At 39.6% G+C, this 18926-nt stretch overlaps 1 protein-coding gene across 7 annotated transcripts in view; it reads right to left on the reverse strand.

Annotated features, from left to right (window-relative positions):
- Positions 1-17276, reverse strand: part of SUGCT (succinyl-CoA:glutarate-CoA transferase) — a 327199-nt gene extending 309923 nt beyond the window's left edge. For 6 of the 7 annotated variants that reach the window (XM_042834219.1, XM_042834224.1, XM_042834223.1 and 3 more), the window contains exons 1-6: positions 17086-17276; positions 15044-15095; positions 14883-14956; positions 11892-11977; positions 10917-10967; positions 5775-5895 (exon numbers count right to left, since the gene is read on the reverse strand). In XM_042834219.1, the coding sequence (XP_042690153.1) occupies positions 5775-5895; positions 10917-10967; positions 11892-11977; positions 14883-14956; positions 15044-15095; positions 17086-17206 (505 nt within the window). In that variant the 5' untranslated portion in view covers positions 17207-17276. The remainder of the gene's footprint in view (positions 1-5774; positions 5896-10916; positions 10968-11891; positions 11978-14882; positions 14957-15043; positions 15096-17085) is intronic. The other variant, XM_042834218.1, reaches the window with a different exon arrangement.
- Between the last annotated feature and the right edge of the window lie 1650 nt (positions 17277-18926).

Consider the following 18926-nt stretch of genomic DNA (forward strand, 5'->3'; position numbering starts at 1 on the left):
TTCCAGTCACATTAATGAGTTAACTAAATGGCTAAGGGAAGCAGAATACAGTAATTATTTATAATTTATTAAATGAATCTGCTATAATGTCTTCAGCATGTAGACTGTGCATCAAGAAAAAAACAAGAAAATCAAAAATTAAAGTTGGGGAAACACCCTGATTCTGACTCACTGGACATATTTATTTCTTAGTTACTTTTTTATTATCAACTGTTATGCCAAAATGCCTCCCTCTATTCTCACATCTCAATGTAACAGAGTTCATGATAGTCATTAACAATGACCAACATCATTTTTGTCAGTTAAGAATAGTTACCATACATAAAATATCTCTCTAAAAAGCATATTTGAAACTGCCTAAGTTAACACATAAACCACTCGATCCTTTGTTCAAAGACTTTCTAACATAATTCATGTTATATTGTGTATCCATTACCCTTCACAGGACCTGTAAACCAGAAAGGGCTTGAGAACTAACATATTTCTATTATCTCTTGAACAGCCTGTAAGTGAGGTGCAAAATGATGGATAAAATCCCACTGTTTAGATGTAATAGGAGTTTCTGTAACCAAGATCATTTGTCTTAACAGTTTCCAACATTTGGGAAGACAACTTGTCCATTTAATCCAATATTCTAGGCCAGCACATCTCTTACATCTGACAAGCAATGCTTCTCTTTAGATCTTTGTTAACTCATATTTCTCATATCTCTAGTGAGCCATTCTATATACATGTAACTTTTTATGGCATTACCAAATAATCTTGGACTGCGTTCTCAGCCTCCTTCCACCTGAAATATTACTTTTAAGTTTTCAGCAACTTGCAAGAAATCAGTTTGTTAAAGGGTCATTCCACTTCATTTTCATTTCCTACCCTTAGCCGCGAATGCTGTCGCAAGCATAGCTCCTACCTACAGTGGGGACAGCGAGCACTTCTCAAGGGTCTTTCAGAATGCAATGTTGAAATGTTTTCCACACCAATCTCTCACAAAAGTAGGCATCCAACTCAGATGCCTCAATTAACTCACCTGAACCTGTTGGTGCTTTTTGGTTAAATACTGTAACGCCTAACATTAAAACAATCAAGACCCTGTTTCAAGACAGATTTCTGTGCCAAGAGTCCTACTAGTTCTATACACTTCTCCTTTTAAGAAACTAGAAGGGCAAAAGCATTTGAACACATTTAAAAAGTAAGCAACATGGCTGAGAGGTACAAACAATTACTGATTATGTCTTGTCTTCTTCAGAAGAGAAAAGTGAGTTAATTTCTAAGTTCACATGAACATCCTGATGTGGTCAATTACTCTTCAGTGTGTGTTTTCATTGGCAAAGTGATTATGCACATTAATAACCCAGGCTCCGACCAAAATTCCACCTTGCCCAGATACACTGATACAAGTGATTTATACATGTTCATTTACCAAGTTGTTCTAAAGCTTTATATGCAGGATATTCAGATTAACAAAGCTTATCAAATTAGTCCCTTAAAGAAAATGGCTCAAGTAGGGAAACTCCTCTGACTGTGCCAGTAATAAATTGCAACGTATGCAGATTAACTCCCATAAAAACGTTTTAGTGCTCTTACTCATCTCCTATGCTATCTGTCTAACCTAATTTGTTCATAATAAGAAAAAATTCTCCTGATCTTTTTCCATAGGCATTCATCTTTAAATCTAAGCTGCTACACCATGCAATTTTTGTCAGAAATATTTTACATTTGATCTCCTTTTCACTAATTTTTTATTTTTTAAAAACCAAGCTATATTAATCAACTAGTGGTTTTCTTCCCAGGGCTCCCAAATGGAAAAGGTCAGTCAATGGATATTTGAATGCAGAAACCATGCCACAAAAATATTTTGAGCTGTAATGTCTTGAATCAGGCTACAGAGATTAGAAATAAATCATTTCCTTCTTTGAAATTGTGGTATTGCAGGAACAGGATTAGGAAAGCCAGGGCTGACCTGGAGAATCTAGCAAAGGATTGAAGGGCAGGAAAAAAGGACTCTGCAAGTATATAGCAGCAAAAGGAAAAGTAGTTAAAACGTGGGCTTACTGTTAAATGGGGAAAGGAAAATGGTTACAAGTGACACAAAAACAAACAAACAAACAAAAAAAAAAAACCCAGAGGTATTTAATACTTTCTTTGCTTTGTCTTTACCTATAAAGCCAGCCCCAGGAGTCCTGGGCCTTTGAGACTAGAAGGAAAGTCTGTAGGAGGGAAGATGTCATTTAGCATACACTTGAATCAGCTTAAATAAGCAGGCAGCCTTGTATCAAAGGACGCCAACAGTATCTTGCACTGCATTACAAAGAGCATCAACAGTATGACAAGAAAGGTGATCCTCCTCATCTACTCTGTATTGGTGAGGCCACACATACAGTACTGCATCCAGTTCCAGGCCCCCCACTACAAGACAGACGGGCTTACTAGAGAAAGTCACGCACAGGGCCACAAAGATCAAAAAATCACCAAGATGATCAAGGGACTGGAGTGTCTCTCTTATAAAGAGAAGCTGAAAGAGCTGGGAGTGTTCAGCCTGGAGAAGGAGGCTCAAAGGAATCTCATAAATGCACATAAATACCTGAAGAGAAAGTGCAATGATGGGAGTCAGATTTTTTTCAGTGGTGGCCAGTGTCAGAACAAGAAAATGGGCACAAACAGGAGGTTTCCTCTGAATACCAGGAAGAACTTCCATGTTGAGCAGGTGGTAGAGAAGTGCTACAGGTTAGCCAGAGAGACTGTGGAGTTTCCTTCCCGGAGATCTCCAGAAGCCACTGGGACGCATGCTTGGGTAACTGCTGTGACTGGCCCTGCTTTGGGACATGGGTTGGAGAAGATGGGTCCAGAGTGTCCTTGCAAGCCTCAGCTATTCAGTGAAGGTGATAAAAGACTGAACATCTCACCCACAGGAAGGGTAAGAACTGAGACTTCAGCTTGGAAAAAGAAAAAACTCCGGGGGAAATCAATCCTAACCAACAAATGTAAGTACTTGATGGAAGGGAATGAGTGAGAGGCTTGGACCTCCTTAGAAGCACCCATTGACAAGGTAAGAGGCAACGGACAAAAATTCACATGACCCCCCCCCATAACATGAGACAATACTCTTTGCTGTGAGTACATCAAGGATTGGAACAGGTCGTCCAGAGAGGGTGCAGAGGTTTCCATCTGCGGAAATACTCAAAAACCAGGTGGACATAGTTCTGGGAAACCCAGTACAGCTGATCTTGTTTGAGCAGGAGAATTGGCCTGCATATCTCAAAAGGTCCTTTCCACTTAGGCAATTCTGCACTTCTGTGAAACTGCTAAGTACCTTTCCTTAGCCCTATAGTTAAGTCAAGGTTTTTAACTGATGAGAGATGCTCTAAAAGTAATGCCTCCTATTCTATTGTCTTGGCCCATAACATCAGAGGTAAACGTTAGTGATATACTAGTCATAGAATTTGAACCTTCCTGACAACATTGCATTAAATGTTGTTGATGTGTGACAGATGGCAGCAGAGAGGCAGGCTGACAGAACAGTATCTGACATGGAAGTGTGTCTGAAGCAAAGGTATATCACTGAATTCCTCCACAAAGGAAAAAAAAATGCACCTATTGACATCCATTGACAATTTCTAAACATTCATGGAGACCAAACAGTGGATGTGAGAGCACAGTGAGGCTGTGGGTGGTGCATTTCAGCAGTAGCAACTGTGATGTGAAAGTCACATTCTGGACAGCCATGCACAGCTCTTATGCCACAAAATGATTCATGGCTCAATCAGCTCATCCACACAAATCAGCAGACTAAGCAGAGAACTGTGCACAGAGTTGAGTATCAGCTTCAGTGTGTTGGAAATGAAAGTGAATAATATTAGAACACCAAAAAAAAAAAACAAAACCAAACTTGCACCATGTTGGCCCCACAAATGCTCACACAGGATTATAAAGTACATTCTATGCAAGTTTGTTGGTACCTATTCAACCAACATAGGGATGAAGTTTCCTGGACACATCATTACTGATGATGAGACAAGGAGTCACCACTATAGTCAGAGTAAAAACAGCAGGCCATGGAGTGGTGAAATGGGAATTCTCCATTGAAGAAAAAGTTCAAGACAGTGCTGTCGACAGGTGAAGTGACGTGCTCTGCCCTTTGGGATAGGAAATGGATTCTTCCAAACAAGCATCGACTCTGTTACATCATGATGCTGACTAAGCTGAGGGCTCAAACTTCCAGAGTCAGTGAAGAAGACAACCTTTTTCTTGCAACATGATAAAACCAGGCCCCATATCAGTTTTAAGACTGTGAAACACACTGCCAAACTTAGCTGGACTGTCCTACTACATTCACCGTATAGTTCAGACTTGGCATCTTCTGATTTGCAGCTATGAAACAGCAGGTCACCTCCACTGGTGAAGATTGTCAGGAGCACAGCACATAGGGCCTTGTTGATCACAGGAGAAAATGCATAGCTAATGATGGTGACTATGTTGAAAAATAGTGTTTTGTAGCTGAGAATTTGCTCTATCAGTGTCATTGTGCTCTTTGGACCTGGTGTAGTTTCCATGGAAATACACAGAGAACATTAAATTTTGAGTGACCTACAACCTATCAGCAAAATAAAAGTACTCAAAAGTTGACATGTGCAGTGAGTAGATAAACAGATTTATTAAATCAAAGGCCAAACTGTAACAACAACTAAATTGCAGCGTGGGTATCAATTTATTTTTTCATTAATTACACTAGAAAACTTCTAGCCACTAGAAAAAAGGAAAAACCCTCAGTAAATTCTAAATGAGATTACAGGCATAAGCAAATATTAAGAACACTGTGGTAACTCACCACAAACCAAATTAAACATATATATAAAGAAAGACATAACAGGAGTTTCTCAGCAAGCACTGAACATAACTGCCTGTCTGCTCTCACTGGCTTTTTAGGACACTTGCCACAAAAGCATGATAAACACATCACAACACACTAAAAATCTGTCTGGTTCCCAAATGACAAACATCCAGGAATTAAAATAGTAAAGATAATATTATTCAGAAATTAAGAAGAAGTCCAGCCTGGTTGGCGACTAATATTTTAAATTGGTCTTCTAATATTTGTAACTTTCTTTGTTGTATTTTATTTGTAGTTGAACCATAGACTTCTCATGAACAAATCATTTAATTTCAGTAGATTTTTTGTGTTAGGTTTTCAAATAAGTGCTTTTTCAGAGTTCAAGTTATTCCATATATACGCAGGTTCTAATGCTCACATACCTACTTCCTTTTCATTCCTCCTTCCATTTCTAAAAAACCTAAAACTCATCTTACATTTCAGCCATCAAGCAGTCTGCAGCAAAGTAATGGAGAACACCCATGGACATACAGCTCTTCCATGAACATACAGCTAGATAAATCTGAAGACAGGGGTAGTAAAGAGCACTGAAATTACCACGTTGGAAACTTGTCACACACAAGTTGGTACAGTACAACTGCTCAGAAAAAAAAAAGTCATCAATCTGTTCAAAGCAACACAAGGAATCAAGCCAGAGTAGACTCCTTTCAAGCCTATCTGAACATAGCAGTGTGGTAATGTCACTACTGAACAACTTACCAAGTATTGACACTGTTACTGCTTCACAATTCTTCCTGTGCATGTTTTTCAATTAATATCAAACTTATTTTCTCTTTCAGCTTATCTTGACCAACATCAAAATAACAAACTGTTAAATAATCACATGACTTTCATAACAACGTAAGAGGAGTAAAGGAAATAACAGAAATTACTGAAGTCACAATACCTGTTATTGAACAGTATACTATGTGAGGAGCAATCTTTTCAATGTCTTCATAACCTAGGCCAATTTCAGCCAGTTTCCCAGGGACGTAGTTCTCCACAAAAACATCAGATACAGCTGCGAGCTTTAGAAAAGAAAAGAGTGCATAAGATTTGTTAACAAGCTTCCAAAAGTTCAATATATTTCTCACGTAGCTCGAAGTACCACTAGTCAAGATGGTTCCTGTCTTTCTGACAGAACAGAATTCAAACCTGAAGAGATTTTTTTGGTCTGTTAGACTGTGCATGTCTGCAAACAACACGTTAGAGATGCTGTGTATATAGAAAAGAAACTATAAAAATTCTAAATCTGTGAGACAAAACTGCAATGTAATTGTATTGACAGAGTCATACTGATTTCCAAATATTTGATCAAAATTTACAGAACAGTCACCCACTTTATACTCACACCAAGCTTGAAGAAAGTGAGGAGAAAGGATGCATCTTTATCCTTCATGTTTCCCTTAGGATTCTGTAAAATGCTGGAGGTGGGGGGAGGGGGACAGAAAGGATGGTGGTGGTGATTCTTGGTTTTTTGTTGTTGTTTTCTAGTTGATTCTCTTTAGTTTCAAAGCAACTGATAATACTTACTGTAACAGAAGCTACACACATCTTAAGGTCACCTCAATTATAGAACAGCATTATAAAGCTCTGCAGCAGGATTTTCTGCATCACATCTGAATAAACGATCTAGTCCAAAACCTACTGAGATTATAGATTAACCTACGACTCTGATGGGCTTTAAATTACATCTTTTTATTCTTAGAGAAGTTAAGCATGTAAATATTTGTACATATTTCAGTAGAATTAATATTAATTAAGAACTTCTGAAACAAGAGAAACTACATTTGAAAATAAATATATACTATTTGGCAGAGTTGTGGAGGTTGAGGTTCTTTTTCAGTTCAGTTGCTTTTTCCAGGAATTTAAATACTCCCTGACAAGAACACATTTGCACATACATCTACAAGCATGACCTAAAACTCTTCATTTCTTAATGTTATTTCAAGATGATCAGAGTCAAATTCTCTGGAACTACCCTGCAGTTGTCTGATCAATATCCACAGCACACTGGGCCAGCTTCCATTAATTAGTGTCATCATATCTGCAATCATAAGCATTTTTGTTCTAGCATGTAGTCTGCTGAGTTGAATTCAAGGCCAAAGAAACAGCCAAGCCAGCAAATATTTCACAAGAAAGACAAAAACTGACTCCTATTCAGACAAGAAGCCATGTAAATTATGAATGGCTTAACTAGATGCACAGATGAGATGCTAGTAACATTTACAGAAATGAACTTCAGCATACAGTAAAAGTGCATGTGGTAAATTATTTTTTAAGAGTCTGTGTCAAGGAACTCTAGGAGTGCCAGTTTTTAACAGTTGCAATAATATGAGAAAATCCCCAAATTCTAAGCATTGCTGCTTTTTTTGTGTTGTTGTTTGTTTTGTTTATAATTCATGACTCTGTGAAAATGACAAGCCCTTCATAGCAGTTACTTAAAAAGCCAGCATTCATCACAGGAAGGTTCTCAAGAAGATCAAGGTTTTACAGAGCTGAAGCTTTAGCCAGTAAAAACAGAAGAAGCTCAGAGTGATCTGTGACTGTCCCAACCTTCTGTGCCACACAGCACCTCCAAAGCAAAGAAAGGACAACGCACTGGGAGCAGGCTGTTGATCATTAATAGTATGTCTTCATGTAAAATAGATTTAAGGGGCTTTATTTGCTCTCTAGATCCTTTTTAGTCTATACATAATTACTTCTACATTTGGTAATATTACAACCTTAGCTAAATTAATCTAAGAAATCAATTATAACTTTTGTACTGCTTTCACTGGGTTTTATAACCTATCCAATACAGAGCAACAGCGTGGGCTAATTTGAAGGCTGCTGTCCATCTCATACTGAAGAACCAACACCTGCAAACCACTGTGGGGAAAAGAGGATGACTTGCATTACTGTAACAATTGATAAGTAAATAAGTGCCAAAAGTCTAGATGTGGCAACACACGTGCATGACTACAGTGCAAAGTGAAGATACAGTGATTTAGGCCAAGGTTAGTAGCATATATATTCTCAGAGAATGAGATGAGCATAACATTCCAGGCATCTTACAAATACGGTGTCAGCATGGCCTCTAGTGCTCTCATGACACCTGGGAACAGGCTTTAAATGTAAGCCAGCAGTGAACAGTATATCTCTGTTGGTGTTCATTGCATTCTGCCCAGCATTCTGCCATTAGCATCAACTGTATTCAGACTCCATCCAAACCAATTGCACAGAATCACACAGCCTTAAAGCACACAGGGACTTTCAGTCTTAAAATTCAACAGGGTTTTAAATCCTCTGTTAAGTGAAGTTTCACACTAAACTACATGTCCTGCAAGCCCTTTGAGAAGCAAAGCTTCTAGCAAAGTACTAGCAAAGTAGTGTAGAACACAGAATACTGTATGTCCCAGATTGGACACTTATGTGCACAATGTGTACATGTCAGGACATCAGAAAAAAAGGCATAGTGAACACCAAAGTAATCATTAATTTGAATATAAGCAACACGTAACGAAGATACTAACTTGACAAAGCAAACTATTCATCCCTTCAGAAGGATTTTTGTTTTTAAACGAGTGTTCCATAAAGAGGAATGTGTGCATATATACACAGTTAAGTGAGAGTATGCACGAGACATGATGGCTCTCTCAACCACATTGAACAGGAGGGAAGGAAGAGTGCCATCAGCTCCCCATCCAATGGAATTTCCCCAAGTCCTTCATGAATAAACATAGAGTTTAGTTAAGACTAAATACTCAGGACAAATGTATCCCTAAGTTTCTTAAAACAAGTTGCTGAATACTGCTGAGTAATACTCAAAAATGCAAGGCATATATGTCAGAGCACAGTATCAGTGCATATCCCATCACTGAAGAGAAAATAAGTTCCACTCAGTGAGACACTCATTTTTGAATAGCAGTTAACAGTGAGTTAAAAGCAATAGGAAGGAAAACAAGGCTACAAGCAGAATATAGAAAGAGAATACAGACTAAAGAACAATTTTATGGTAACCACTCTGTAAAATATTCACATAATTATGAAAGAGTAGACCTTTGGACAAGTGTCTTGTCAACACTGTGCCAATCCAGGATTGCTGATTAACAGGTTTTCCTGCATACTTGACACTACTAATTCAATTATTCTAATCACGCTACTTTTCTTATTAAAGAAAAATGATTCAACTTCATCACTTTTCTCTGTTGGATGTAGGCCCAGGATACAGTTCATATTTATTTGTATCTGATGTCCCAAGCTCAAAGTTCTTTTTGCAAACACAAACAATACTTTTTGTTATAGCAAACATATCACTGTGCAAAATTCAGAATTCTACATACCTACATCTTGATATTACCAAAAGACAACTGACAACAAAGTCTTTTTACTATAGATAATGTTCTTATATTTTAAAGACCAAAAGTAAGAGATTATATTACAGTTCCATTTGAGAGGCAATAAAAAAAAAAAAAAAAAAAAAAATTGTAAAGACCTCTGCACCAAGCACTTCCAAAAGCTACCATTAAGCCAAGTAAAACAAAGGCAGGATAGTTGCTATGTTGATACAAAAACTGTGTGGGGCTTGAATTCAAGCAGTCCAGCCTCAAGTTCAAAGGTTGTAACGTTGCAAATTCTGAAGTACTCAGCCATTTAATGGCACAGATCATGAAAAGATCAGTTGTACATTTAAAAGCTAAATCAAGCAGCCACCTTCCTGTACCAGTATTAAGATAAGGAAAAGGGAGCTTCTTAACCTGAAATTGTAGCAGTCACACAAAGAAGAGGCAAACACTACAGCCAACTTTCCTCCAGCTCATCCTCACTCATAATCCCAGCTATCCTAAGCCCACATTCACAGAATCAATAGACTTTTTGCTTCAATAGACCAATCAATAGACTTTTTACTTTCCTTCACCATTTCTTTCCTGAAAGGTCAAATAAGGTGAGGAGACTTTTTTTCCTGGTTATCTGGAATGAATTTTTTTCAGAATTCCTACTTAGAATTGACTATCCAAAAAAATACATCTATATTTTCCCAAATGGCCGTATCTGTTTCCAAAACCTTTAGAAGATAAACATACAGCTTCATAACAGAAATGAATGGCTGTGTTCTTCAAAGAGTACAAGGAGAGGGTACTGGAGAATCCGTAAATTTTGCTCATAAACTCCAAAGATTGCATAGAGCTGACAGTAAAAAAAGTTTCAGAAGTATAAGACAACTTAATCTCTTTCCATTTCATATAACATTCCTGGCAATAAATCCTACCAGACAAATTCCACTTATTTCAGGACAACACAGACTCACCGTGAAAAGAAGAGTGACTAGAACTGACAATGAAGCAAACAGGAACAGAAGCCAGCTCACAGTTTTAGATATGTTGCTACTCTTATGGTCTTTAGCCCTGCAGAACTAGTTAACAGGCCCTACACCTCTCAAAAAACAAAAAGGGATGAGAAAGTACAAGTTTTAAAGAGTGTGAAATACGGTGCATTTATTAGCTTAAAGATTACTAGAATAATCAAACTTTGTTACTGGAAAAATCATTACCTGAATTCATCCTTGTGTTCTCAACTGAAATACTGACAAAACCCTCATCCTAGACAAAAATGGCATTTGACCTACAGGACAACACTTCTGATACAGCAACCAAAGCCATGAATATACTGTAACACAAAAATAAGCAAAAACTGGAGCCCAGTTCTCCCACTGTAAACTCCTTGCTCCCTTCAAAGACAATGTTTCTAGCTGGAGTGATGAAGTTGTACAGAGAGATCTAACACACCCACAGCTAAGCCCTGAACTGTTAGACCTTTACCTCACAATATTTCATCTGAAGTTTTTGATGTTTGAGCAAATTTTATTATATCTAAAATCATTATAAATTACTCTGAACAGTGTCTCAATGCAAAACCATAGAGATAATATATGCCACGTCTTACCCATAATTTAAACAGTTAATGGCATACATAACTATTTTTAATTATCACACCTCTAATACTTGAAATGTAGAGTTTATTCTTTCTTACACAGGAAATATAAAATTGACATCCCATTAAGACCTACCTCCCTGATCAACTTTGCTCCTCTTGAATTCTTCATATTGATAGCTATACTCTGGGGACAAAAAGAAAAATCACTTAAGAGAAAGCCATTCTAATGATTACCGAACTCTTCTAAGCACAATCAGTAGTCAGTTTTCCATATTTAAAAATATGTTTTTGTTAGTAAAGCAAGTTTAACAGACTCTTAAGAACCAGACAAGCAACAGAGAAAGTCTGATGGGTGTGCAACTGGGAGCTGCACTGTGGCCTGCTTACTGTATGTTTGTACAGCACTTACTACTGCAATACATATGGGGACAACACAAGAAACATTTGTTTCAGTGGCAGCAAGCCTCTAAAAAGCTTATTGTGTAACTTTATCTTAATACCAAAGATACACAAGCTCTCTCTGCTAACCTAACTTCAATATGATGCCTGCTTTCCCACACCTCTAGCTGCAAAGCAGGGCAGGTGAGCTCAGCTGACCCGCACAAAATGAAGTGATCCTTAAAATACTAACAGTAACCATCACCCTTCAATTCAACAGGGTTAATTCTGTACCAGAAACTGAAGACTGGCAGGACCACTCTTGCATTTGGAATTTGCTTCAGCTAATCTCAGGACCATACCAGAGACTTGCAGCCTTTTTTGTTCAAAATACTTCATTTATCTCATGAAATGTATTCACCTTGACAATGTAATTAAAGCCAATGTAACTATTGCTCCATTAGGTACGCTAAGAATCAAATGAGTTTAAACTAAGTTCTCATAAAGTCTGATTATGGAAAAAAATTAAAGATTGGAAGTTTTCTCTGACTGCTAATCGTATTCACTTAAGGTTTTGTTGTTTGTTTTCACTTAGTTTTTTGTCAACAATCATGTACTGTACAAAACTCTTTCTAGAAAAAGAAAAAGTAAACAATTTGGAAGAGAAGTGCTATGTCTTTAACTGTTTTCACAACTGACAGACTAATCTCCAGTGAAGCACTTCACTTACCTTTTTATTTCTATTGACACTGAGAAAATAAACACTTTCTGTTCCAATAAAAGGTGGGCCCCAGGTTCTAGTATCATCACCAGTTCCTGAAAGAAATATCACCATGTTTTTGTAGTTATTCAACATTACACTGACAATAAACAAAGAAAAGAAAAAAAATTAATTATACTAGGTAATATTTAAGCCTCCTAAACTTCAACTAGCAGGCAAGGGAAATGAATGTGTATGTTTGGTGGCCCTGCTAGGCAGGGGGGTTGGAACTACATGATCCTTGAGGTCCCTTCCAACCCGGGTGATTCTGTGATTCTGTGAAGGGAAAAACAACCACTTTAGTATACATGTTTCAGGGCATTCACTTCAGAAAACACCTAAGAGTGAATGAGACTAAGCAAAACAAGTTTTGCTTTTGTTACTGCTGTAATCATTATAATATGGCTTCTTAATATAGCTTGCTTTGTTCCTTCTGTGATTACTTGCATCTTAAAGTATGCACATCAACACACAGTCACACCTCAGTACTTAATTCCTTTCTAACTTAAGGCACAGCTTTGAGGTACAGCAGCACTCTTTTAGGCAATATCAAATAATTTAGCAGATGCTCTCAGTCAGCACACAGTCAAAAAACCATTCCTGAAACACTATGGACACGAAGTCATGAGACCACTGATCAGCACAGCTCACTCAGCTGTGTGCTGAGGAATATCACCAAAAAGAAGCACTTGCTACTGACTTCTGTTCAGAAATTCTGTTGCCTTACAGAAAAGCAAGATGGCATTAAAGCTGGTGCAGACACCAATGTAACTGAATCTCTTATGCCTAATTTCCAATTTTAAACCTTTCTTACGTGTCAAGAAGACTAGCAATCCACTTAAAATGAAAGTACAGCCACAACCAGTAAATTTGAAGCTGAATTTAATTAAGATGTAATTATGAACCTGAGTGCCAGCAAGCATACAAAATATTTCTCTATCATTATCTCAAGTTTATGCACTTGCTAACTTCAAGGCAAACAAAATATTGCCAGGAAGCTTCAGCCATACTGCCATACCACCAACATCCACCTTTGACATTGTGGGCCAACATAATAAAACAGTAGGCGTTACTTTTGGAGCAGCCTCCAAAATATTTATTACATAGTTAATGCATATAAGCAACAAAATATCTTAATTTTTAACAATTTTTGTTAAAATATAAAAAAGTAGAGCAGCAAAACCATAAAACCAGTGGGATATTTGACCTTGTTTTTGCAACTCTAATGTATCACCGTGGTTGAAGGTGATGGCTGCCATTCTCAGTGAGCTCTCAGAGTGCTCATCAGAGATTTCTGATCAAATTTACTGTTCCTGTACTACATCCTCAAAAACAGTTGCTCAGAAATGAACCTACTGCCAGAAGACAATGAAATGAATAAGGTAACTGTGAAGTGAAGGGTATTCCTCTTTGGTGAGGGCTTATACAGGTCTGCTAAAGACTGCCAATCAGATTTTTGAATTGAATGCTTGATTGCAACTCTACATATTTCACTCAAAAGCATGTAAATAACTTATGTTAGCTGAAAATGGAGTTGCAAATATAACAATAAATTGATAATTTTCAGCCTTGAAACCTATTCTCCAATTCCTCTATCAGGATGGAAAGCACAGCTGCATATTTCTCGCTATTCACAGGATTTGTGTTCAGCCAACACATCAAAAGTTGTGAAATTGTTTGCCATAACTTGAGCTATCACTGCACTGTCCTCATTTCACCCCAGACAGGGCTAATAGTGCACAGATGTTTGGTCATTGCTGAGTTACAGTTGCACACCTGGGGCAGGGCTGGCTGAGAGATGGCAGGGAAGAGCCACTGCCATGATGGTGCGGGGCACAGGCCGGGCTGCACCATGAGCAGTGCCAGGCCACAGGCTGGACATGCCTGATATCAAGGATGAAATGTCACTGAGTATCAGCAGTTACATTGTTTCTGGTAGCATTTTAATAGCTACTAAATAACTGTGGGCATGAAATAATCCCAACCAGCATGACATAAAGCTATGCTGATTTGGCTTCCCACCCCCATGATTCTTAAATTTGTATTGGTTTATTGGGTGTTTTTTTGTTTGTTTTAAAGTATAAACTGCTATATCATTTCTCTTTATCTTGCTGGGAAGAACAAAGCAGAAATTTTAATTGAAACCTCCAAATATAATGAAATCACCAACAAACCAAAAAAAAAAAAAAAAAAAAAAACCCACACCCAACCAACATGGTACCTTAAGGAAAAACCCTGGAAACTTGTAATTCTGTAGTTTGTCAAATTTTGGAGGCTATACTACAGTTACAACTGCTTTTATCCTCTCACCACAAGAGTCTCCAAAAACCTAAGCATTCCCATGACACTTTGAAACCTGAGCAAAGTCCAAAACACTCAAAAGAAATCAAATTCAGCGACAGAATAAGGCATGTTAGTAGTGATGACCCAGTGCTGTTTTGTACATCAGTATCTGGAGAAACAAATGACCCACCATCACAGCTTCAATCTTACCTTTCCTAAATGTATATTTGTTCCTGAACAAAACACACACATTGGAGTACAGTGTTAAACTTCAAGCAAACAGACCACAGACATGCAAGCAAACTTATTAATAAACTTCCATGCCAGAAATAGAGCAATTATGTCAACAGATTCCAGAAATTTGATAGCTATAGCTTCACAAAAATACAAGCTGCTACAAAATTTAGCATCTCATAGCCCAATACCATACACACACCACCACCAAAAACATACATTCACCAAATAAACTTACTATTGGTCACCTCTGAAAATATTTAGACAATTGTACGCTCCCAATCCATAGTAAACATCCCACAACGTTATCAGAAAGTAAACTGTTGTTAACATGTGAGGAAGAGCGTAAAAGAAGACAGTTCCAAATACAGAAACAATACATACACAATCATTTGCTAAATTAGCCCACGTTCTTACTACATAGAAAACAAAGGAGAACCTTACCTGGTCTTTCCACTTTAATAACTTCAGCCCCTAGATCTCCTAAATTCATTGTGGCAAAGGGCCCTGCAAGCACTCTGTAAAATTTAGAAAGATTTTCTTAGATTTTTTCCCTACAGTATTTGCATCTAGACAGTGTTCCAAATCATAAACAAAACACAAACCTTGTTAAATCAAGAATTTTCACACCATCCAGTGGCTTTACATTACTGGTACCTGACAAAAAACAAAAAACAGTAATTTACTTTTTTTTTTTTTTTTTTTTTTTTTTTTTTTTTTTGCAAGATATTTTGCAAGATATCAGAAATATGTCATTTTAACTCTCATCATCCTCCCTCCAAATATAGGATAAACCGTTCAATGAAGCCCTTCAAAATCCAGAAATCTTACAGTCAACACAGCAGAACCTATTCCAAACACCTCAGAATTCTACAGTGAAAATACTTGAAGGTATTTTATACATGCCTACCACTAACACACACATAGCTTTCATAGACTAATGTGATGAAAGATCCAGCAAAAGCACAGCAAACATCACAACAGCAAACTAAAATTAACAGATAACAGATCAACTTGAAGTACAGAACCCACAGCAGCAAAGTGGTCTGGCCTGTGCAGCAGACCCATGCACTCGCACCACACAAAAGAAGACACTGAATTTCAAAAGCAAGTCATAGAACTGAAGGCACAGTGTGTGAACCAAGGCAACACTTGTTCTGCCTTTCAATTTTCAATAACTAAGCATGCAAGGTAACTGCTAGCAAATCAACACCCCTTCTTCCTTTCCCTCCCCACACCTTCCAACCTGACCAACCCTGAGAAACAGCCATCATTCCAGAGGGATTTGAGCTTCACAGTTTGGTTTTTTGATGCAATGTGCAGACTAGGCAGGATATGGATGAAAATGGGCGGGTCTAGGAGCAGCCATGTATATTGCACACTTCAAACCCTGGAGGAAAATTCATACTGCCAACTCTCTTCAACACTGCATAACTCAGTGAGAGCTCCAGGTGCTGGAAAATACCTGTGCCAGTGCCAGGTAAGCATCACAAATCCTCCACACAGCTGCACATTTATCCAGTTGGCTACACATGTGAACACATCAACATACACTTACTATCTATTACAGAACAGTGCGCATTTGCTTCACTGTGACCTTACTGTCAGTTTAGGAGAAATGGTTAACAGAGAGGGACCAGATTCCTCTATATTTTCCATTCTCTCTACTGTTTTTCCCTTTGAATTATTCTAGTAACTGTGACTGAAATCAAACCCATTCTCCCAACTCTACCTTCATTCTGCTTGTACACAAACTATTCCCAGCACATCTGAACTGAGCCCAAGCAGGACAGCCACACTCCTTTTTAAGATCCCTTCGCTAGAGGGTAAACAGATTCATTCACCCTCAGCTCAGATGCATTAGTTCAACCCACCAGGCTGTCCCCAGAATAAAAGCAGGGGTAGCCACAGGCAAGCTTATTGTAAGGGTACGAGTAAGCAGCCAGAAAGATCACTCTGTGGCAGAGCAGATCAAGTTATCTTCACGTCAGATTACCAAATTTTCCTCTCTAAGCAATATGAGGGGGAAATAAGAAAAGATTAGCTCAGCACACTGAATACTTCTATAAGAATGCAAATCCATCTGAAATTAATTGTAATCCAATCACTTCCAACTCCAGAGGAGCATCACTCCTCAGATGCCAGGTCCCAGCATTGGCTGCACAGACGCTTTCACAACCAAACACACCCCAACCAGAGTTTGCTGTCACACCAAGGGTGCACTTGTTGTGGGGTCACAGCTCCATGCTCCCTCCATCTGCTATGCAATTAATGCAGCTATCAGTGTCGTTATTTAATAACAGAGAAGCGTGAAAGCCAATGGAAACTGACTCTGACGCAGCTTTTTTCTTTTACAAACGAAGGGAACTGTTTGACGGTACGATTTGGAAGCCTTAGAGGAAGAAAAAATAATAATGATAATTAATTTAAAAAAAAAAAAAAAGGCTATTAGCGCCCAGATGTGCCCCGCTGCTCTCTCCGATGCGAACCGTGGCAGTCCCGCACCGCGGCGCCCAGTAGCGGCACAGCAGGGCCGCCGAGCAAAGCCCAGCACCGGCCGCGCTCCGCGAAGCGCTCGCACCCGCCACCGGCCGTGGGCTGAAGACGCGATGTGGGAGAGAGGCTGGGCTGGGCGCGGCGCAGCTACCTGCCGGAGGAGCTGAGGACGAGGCGGCGCCCAGAGCACGGGGGCTGCCGCCGGCAGCACGACGCAAAAACCTCCACAGCCCGCGGCCACAGCTCCTCCATGCCAGCTCGGTGCCCAGCATCCTCACGAGCGGCACGGCTCGAATCGGCACTCGAACGTCAGCCGCAGAGCGCCACAGCGAACGCCGCAAGAACGAGCGCGCTGCGCTGCGCGTGCGCGCGCCCCAACAGCTTCCCGCCCTCGGGAGGGAGGTGTTAAATTGATCCCGGCTTGGGGGCGGTGCGCATGCGCGGGAGGGCGGGGGGCCTCTGCCGTGCTTTTGAGGGGCGTGAGGCTGTTGCAATAGGTGTGAATAATGGGGTCTGGTGTGGCGGTTGTGTGTTGCCTTCAGAGAATGAGCAGCTCTGCTTTCTTGGCCATCTTCTTGAAGGAGTGGAGGGGCTGTGTGAACTTAGTGCTCTATGGCTCTGTTGAATGCTTTCTTCTTGACAGGGTGCCTACCACAGCGGAGTTCCTTGCTTTGGCATCAGGCAGTACAGGCAGGTGCCCTGCTGGGAGTCCCGGCCCTGATAAAAGGGGTCAGAAAGTGGCAACGAGCTTCAGTTTTATCTTCCATGCTATGCACATGTGGTTGGCCTGTATAAATAGGGGAATGTACTGCAGTGGTAATTCTAGTTGTGGCTTAGTTGGAACACAAAACCCAGGATTTATACAGAATGACTTTTTGTTTCAGCTGTGACACCTGGCTCCTAGGCACTTGTTTCTGGTTTATGGGTGCATGTTTCTGGTAAGTGGGTGCATATGGTGCTGCTGAGGTTAAACAAAACTAAAATATCCCCACAAGAATGCACTATACTCACAAGCTAGGCAGTTTTACTGTATGCCAACACTCTGACTAGCAGGAGGAAGGTCCTACAGCTCATTTTCCCTGTGCTGAAGGTGCAATGTCAGTTGCATCATAAGCTGAGCGTTAGCTGTCTATGGCTGAGTTAACTGGAAGGGTTCGCTTTGCTGAAACTGTAAGCAACTCTGCCCTGAGCTGACTACTTTCAGAATATTTTTAGCTTGGGACCAAGAGGAAGGCTTGTTATATGAAAACCATGGTGCCTTCCTGCTCTGTAGCAGCATTGAAAATAAAATAAAATAAAATAAATCCTGCACAGAGATTCAGCATTTACATGGAAAAAGAACTGTGAGGACACTTCTGACTGCTTGAAAGAGAGCACTGCAAGTACCATGGTCTTAGAAGTGCTTCTTCACCAAGATCCTGCATGCTGAAGAACAACACAGGGACAACCAGCTGTGCAGCAGATTTGTTAACTGGACTTGCGTGTAATGAAATGTAGCATGTGGCTGCTTGCAATCCTAGAAGCAGTTAGGATTTGTCAACAAGAAGAAATTCATCAGTAAAGCTATCCCGGTGTGACTCAGTATCTGTGTAACAGTGGCTATTCGTGTGTGAAAATAATGAAGACACCAGCCAGAGTGAGAAATTGATATTACGTTGATCAATTTGCCTCGTGTAGACATGGCATTCCTTCTGTATACCACAAAAGGTAGAAAATTGGTCTTTTAGAGAAGATAAAACAGCAGAGGATTAGCAAAGATCAGTGAGTACAATGTCTGCATTTCCATGTTGGATTAGTGAGCATTTCCATTCGCATTCTCGCAGTTCCATAGTTCTCGCTGTCTGAGCTACCCTAGCGCTACCGGCAGCTCCGAGCGACGTTTAAAAGACTTTCCGATCTTCTAACGCGTCTTTACGTGCGTTCCTCGCTTCGCCTTCCCGGCCCGGAACCTTGTAAGCCCGGAACGCTGACGCTGTGCTGCGGGGCGGGGGA

This window comes from Centrocercus urophasianus, unplaced genomic scaffold (genome assembly GCF_019232065.1).
Source record: "Centrocercus urophasianus isolate 14NV4802_14NV808 unplaced genomic scaffold, USGS_Curo_1.0 seq_44, whole genome shotgun sequence".
NCBI lineage: Eukaryota > Metazoa > Chordata > Aves > Galliformes > Phasianidae > Centrocercus > Centrocercus urophasianus.